The 6000-nt window shown below is 40.9% G+C and overlaps 1 protein-coding gene across 1 annotated transcript in view; it reads right to left on the reverse strand.

Moving 5' to 3' along the window:
• Window positions 1-3296, reverse strand: part of rorca (RAR-related orphan receptor C a) — a gene marked incomplete at its 5' end in the record, with an annotated part of 39727 nt that extends 36431 nt beyond the window's left edge. Inside the window, one exon of the mRNA XM_079506702.1 lies at window positions 3183-3296. Within this exon, the coding sequence (XP_079362828.1) occupies window positions 3183-3195 (13 nt within the window). The remainder of the gene's footprint in view (window positions 1-3182) is intronic.
• Between the last annotated feature and the right edge of the window lie 2704 nt (window positions 3297-6000).

Consider the following 6000-nt stretch of genomic DNA (forward strand, 5'->3'; position numbering starts at 1 on the left):
CATAATGTAAACTATGATAAGTATGTATGGCAACCTTTTGGAACTCAGTTCCAAGAACACAGTTTTTTATAGGATTTGAGGACAACTTGATGGCATTCGTAAAAATAGGTAGGAAAATATGTTTGTACTGAGGCACAGAAAATTGGGACTGACCCTGTTATATGAATTGTAAATTGAATGGTCGAGTCATTTATTCTTCACAAACCATAATAGAGATGTGGAACACTGAGGGTTCATTCCAACTCTTTTCAACGTGATGACACACGTCCGCCACGCTGACCTCTGAACCAGGTCTCCATGGAGACGTCTGGTTGTCACACCAACCACCTCTGCCGGACAATGGCAGAAGCCGCTGCCAATCTCAGCTAATATATAACAGATAAACACCTTTGTGTGACCGACAGATAGAAATAGCGAGGGCAATTTGCTCCGAAAATTGGGATAAAGCAGCAAACGGAAGTGGACGGTGAAAAGGAGTGCGGAGCGCGTGTGAATTAATGGACACGCATGTGAGTCGTGCTGTGCGCTGACCTTTTAAACACCTGACTGATGTTCTCTCAGTCTCTCTCTGTTTTACTTCTTTGTCGTGGACAAAGCTCATGACAGAGATGGGCGCCTAGGTTGCATAATAGATTGTGGAAAAAATTATTTGATTATGCAACATAAAAGGCACCCAAAAGTCCCAAAAGATGTGGATAACGGAAAAAAAACACACTTGTGTGAAGTCAGGGGTGCTTTATCATCATAAAGGTCCCATGGGGCAGAAGAGAAAACAGTAATACAATTACCAGATGGAAATACTAATGTTCTGGTCCCCATGAAACAATAATCAGCCATGCTTTTAACCGTGTAGCACTTTGAGATCCGCAAGAATGTAAAAGCGCTTTATAAATAAAATGCATTATTATTATTATTAATCAGATGAATTTGAAATGTGAGACACACCATATATGACAAAAATATGTTTTTATGTTTACAATATCTTTTGAACTCATGTGAGCAGATTCTTTTGCTCATTAAAAACTCCCCATTGTGAAACACACAATTCTACAAATAACCCATTGACGACCCGATTCTAAAAAGTCTTCTAAATCCTAACTGTTTTCTGAAAAACCTATTTTGCTATATACAGTAGTTGCTGTCGGGCAGAGACATCTTTCTCCAAATATTTGTTTTTTGACTTTTTTTGTAAATGAATGCGGTTAAATTAACAATCTGGATTTGACTGTGGAGGTTGGTCACGGGAATTGGTACAGGCAACTTCTGCCAAGTCAATGACAGCTGATAGCACTTGGATGGAAGGGAGTCATTCAGGCAATGATTTCAAAAGAAAGAAATCCTTGTATTTATTATTACAAAATAGAACAAAATCACACCCGTGTGTGAGCCCGACACAACGTTTTATAGGGCCAGACCACTTAGGGCCCAATTAGGGCCAGGCCTTAATTTTCAGGCCCGTTGAGAACTCAGGACTACATTCCTTTCTACATTCACCTGCTTTGACCCCCGACCTGGAACTGCATCCTGAACAAGCACCCTAGAATCGAACCCCAGTCTCCGGCATGAGAAACAAATTAAGCATACATTAATCAGCCAAAGGAGAATCCCCCTGAGGCAAGGGAGGTACAGTATTGGGCTTTTGGGGTTCAGGCAAGGCCTACTCTACTATACTATAGTAGTACTACAATGAGTGGTGATATTTATTGCCACAATAATAATCAGCATTCTATCACAGAGGTTAGTTATGTTGTTTTTTTCTTGTGACTCACAACATGCCCAGCAGAGACCATGGGAATAAGTTGTAAACAATTGACCCAAGGCGACCTTTTACTTTAGCATGTTTGCACGTAATAAGTAGCAAGTGGGCTCACCTTAAATGAACTGCATATGTACTATAGGGACCTGTCAACCCACATGCCAGAAGCACTAACCTATATTTGCAAGTCAGTTCGATTTAGGTCAAGCTCAGAACACAAGCATGTCTTTGTCCCACACTCTATTTAAAACATGGAACTGATGGCAGTTTAATTATCACATCAAAATGATTGTCATGTCCTCTTTGCACTGTTGTGTTTACACAAGATGTACTTTTGCTGTACATTCTATAGATTGCAGATTCAAAATAAATACATAAATATGTACTGGAATTATTTATGACACAAAACATAATATGCAACAAAAAATGAGGTCAGGTTACAATGTCAACAGAAAAGTGAGATCTCTGTGATGTTTGTGAAGCTCTCCTTACAGCTATACAAAAGATCTGTTTTATCAATGCAGAGTGATTTTCATTTGACACCACACAACAGGTATCAAATATCGGCAGATAAATTTCACTATCTCTTGTGCTGAGTTCTAGCCAGCAGTAGGATCTTGGATGGCCTTGTTTTCAGAATAAAGGGTACAGTAGGCCAGTAGGCTAACACATCATATCTGTGTGAAGATTACATCAGCAAAATACAGTGTACACACTACAGTATATGCACTCTATTACACTATCACTGACACGTTTTCAGAAAGGAGCTGATTCCAGGCAGAGTTGGAAACAATTAACCCAAGAGAACCTTTTACTTAGCATGATTGCACATATGGGCTCACCTTAAATGAACTGCAGAGATATATAGGCAGGGCCTAGGGGGGACTGTGTGATAAGCCACATGTTCAGCATTAGCCTATATGCAAGTGCAGGTTCGATTAAGGTCAAATTTCTAAGTTTATACGTTTGAAATGTTTCCCATTTCCTGGCTGCACTGTTTACAGAGGAAGAGAGAATGCACTTGTAAACATGTAATTCTTTATGGTATCTCAGGCCACAATGTCAACAGAACAATTAGATCGTTTGAAGCTCTCCTTATAGGGCTGTACAGAGGAGCTCTTTTATCCATGCAGTGATTTTCATTTGATCCTACACGGCGGGACACTATCAGTTAAGTGAATTACAAATTATGTCAATTGAGGTTAACTGCAGAGCTTAATACATCTTTACTGCACACTGAACTGGACTGAACTGTCATAGTTACTCATCTACTCATGTTGATGAGTGTGCGGAGGCACAGCAGAGGAATGGGAATGATTTAGTTAGGCTCACCGCTCACGCAGGGTTGGTGTAGGTCAGCAAAACCATAAAATATACAGTTATGCCATTTACACAGCTGCCAAAGCGAATGGAAGATGCAGCTGACCTGTGATGACCATTGACCAACATTATGGTGATGACCAGATGCAGGGCCTTGGTCGTCCTCTGTGATTCAGTACGGTTCATTCATTGCCTGTATGTAAACAAGTTCAGAATAGATCAACTGTCTCAAAACTTCAGCGGTTAACCATGCCCTCTAGTGTTCAAGTATTCTTAGCACAGTTTTCTTCCTTGCTCTATAGTGGTTCCCAAAGTGGGGTCCGGGGACCCCCAGGGGTACTTGAGGGAGTTCCAGGGGGGACCCAGCTAAATGATAATTTGGAACCAAATGGACCCTTTTGGGTCTGTAACTCAGAGAGTGTACAAATGGAACCAATTTGGTTCCATTTGTACGCTCTCAGAGTTAAATTAGCATTGATTTTACAATATAAATTGGGGGAGAGATAGAAATGCTATTAAATGGGGGACCGTAGACCAATGCATGTCAAACTGGGGGTCCTTGAAATTAAACAGGTTGAAAATCGAGACATAAAAATCTTCTCTATTGGGGGTCTGTGGCATATCTTTTCAAATGGGGGTCCGCGGGCTAATTGGTGTCAATTTGGGGGTCCTTGACATGAAAAAGTTTGGGAACCACTGCTCTAGTCTATATCGTCGTGGTTCCCAAACAATACGAGACCCAAGAGCAGTGTTACTGTTAAATTTTTCCACAATATTTTGATTTAGTCTTTTGAATAACACACCATTTAGTCCTATTTAGTCTTCTGAAAAACCTTAGTCGACTTAGTCTAAGGTTAACAAAATGAATACATCGATCTATCTATCTATCTATCTATCTATCTATCTATCTATCTATCTATCTATCTATCTATCTATCTATCTATCTATCTATCTATCTATCTATCTATCTATCTATAGAGAGATAATTAAATGTAGGAAACAAAAAAGGGGATATTTACTTGCGATTCGCGACCTATATAAAAATTGATGTCTTAGTATACCCTGTCAGCTTTCCAATACAGACAGCATGACACAAAGAGGTAGGCTACTCAAAATCTAAAAGCAACTGGAAGTAAAAAGAAAAATCTATGTTGTTTTCTTTGGCTCGGGCCTTGTGAGGAATGATGTTGGTGTGACAGTTATGAGTACTAATGATCAGTGTCAGGACATTATATTGATCATGTAATCAGATAGTCTTTTACTGGATGTGTTGATGTCAGGTTTACTGTACATCTTCCCCTCCCATGTGACTAGGCTTTCAGCATGTGTGTGTGTGTGTGTGTGTGTGTGTGTGTGTGTGTGTGTGTGTGTGTGTGTGTGTGTGTGTGTGTGTGTGTGTGTGTGTGTGTGTGTGTGTGTGTGCGTGCGTGCGTGCGTGCGTGCGTGCGTGCGTGCGAGAGAAAGGGAGAGAGAGAGAGAGAAATAAACAGAGAAAATGAATACAGCACACACATGTTTATGTAATAGTCTCTTTACGTGTATTTACCAGTAGATGACTGTGTGACCTCATATACTATGCCTGAGAGTGAGAGCAAACAGACAGAGGATTAAACGCTGTGACCTTTCCATCTCTCTCTCTCTCTCTCTCTCTCTCTCTCGCTCTCTCTCTCTCTCTCTCTCTCTCTCTCTCTCTTTCTCTCTCCTCCCTGATGAATATAGATGCTCCAGGGCTCTCAAATTACACTGTGTGCTCTTATATCATATTCAGATGTGTGGTGTTTTTATTGAATGCAAAGGATAAGATGCACAGAGAATGTTAACACTCGGATAGGGAGAGGCAGGGCTGTGCATGGGCTAACGTTTGGTGGAGCTCAGCTGTGCGCTGAGTCAAATCAGGGAGAGTACCAGCTGGCACTGTTCCAGCCTTTTCATTACAGTTTTTCAAGATTGTTAACACACGTTTTTCACAACCTAACGGCATTCTCAAAACTGCAAACTGAAAACCTCACACACAAAATGCTAAACCCTGACTCTCCCTTTCCATGATGACTCTCTGCCATCAAATCTCTTAATTGTTCCCAAAATGGAACTCGTGTTTTAATTTGGTACACACAGCCATATTTTCAAATGACACACACATACCATTCATTGAGCAAAGCAAAGCAAAGTTACTATATTTACCCATGCAGGGTAATTGGACTAAGCATCAGATGCTTGTTTACAGCCAGGCCCTGCTCATAGAACATTTCATGGTAGTGGTTCAATGCCTTGCTCAAGGGCACTTCAGTGTACACACTACCAAGCATTTACAGCACAATGAAGTGAAAAATTGAAAACACAATAATAGAAATGGAACACACATGAATGACATTTCTCCTTTTGTAAAATGGCTCCGTGTAGGGCTACTTTTTCATAGTCAATACATAAAACAGCACACAAATATGCAGCTGATTTTTTTTTTTTTTTGTACTGTAAACCAGCATGCTCAAAGCCAGCTATGTGGGTTCCGTTCATATACCTTCTACCTCCAAGCTGAAAATAACTCCTCAATAGGATTCAGGAAAGGAGAATAAGGTGGAAGGAATAGAACAGAAAAATGTTCTAATGATGCCAGCAACTGTGAGATTGGGTTGGACCCTCTGGCTCATGGTCAAACCATGATTGAGCACATGGTCAACCACAGTTGCCCGAATCTCATTAGATATGACCGTTCTCCTTCTTCTTTCTCTTCTTCCTCTTCCTCCTCCTCTTCCTCCTCTTCCTCTCCTCCCTCCTCCTCCTCCTTGTCCTCCTCTCCCTTACCCCTCTCCGTCTCTGGTTGTCGATCTCTTCAAGGTTCTCCATTGTTCACCCAACAAAACAGAGGCTCTCAAGTCCCTTTTATGCTGCAGTCCTGATTGCAAATTGCTCACCAGATCTGAATG

Source organism: Electrona antarctica (assembly GCF_951216825.1).
Source record: "Electrona antarctica genome assembly, chromosome: 7".
NCBI lineage: Eukaryota > Metazoa > Chordata > Actinopteri > Myctophiformes > Myctophidae > Electrona > Electrona antarctica.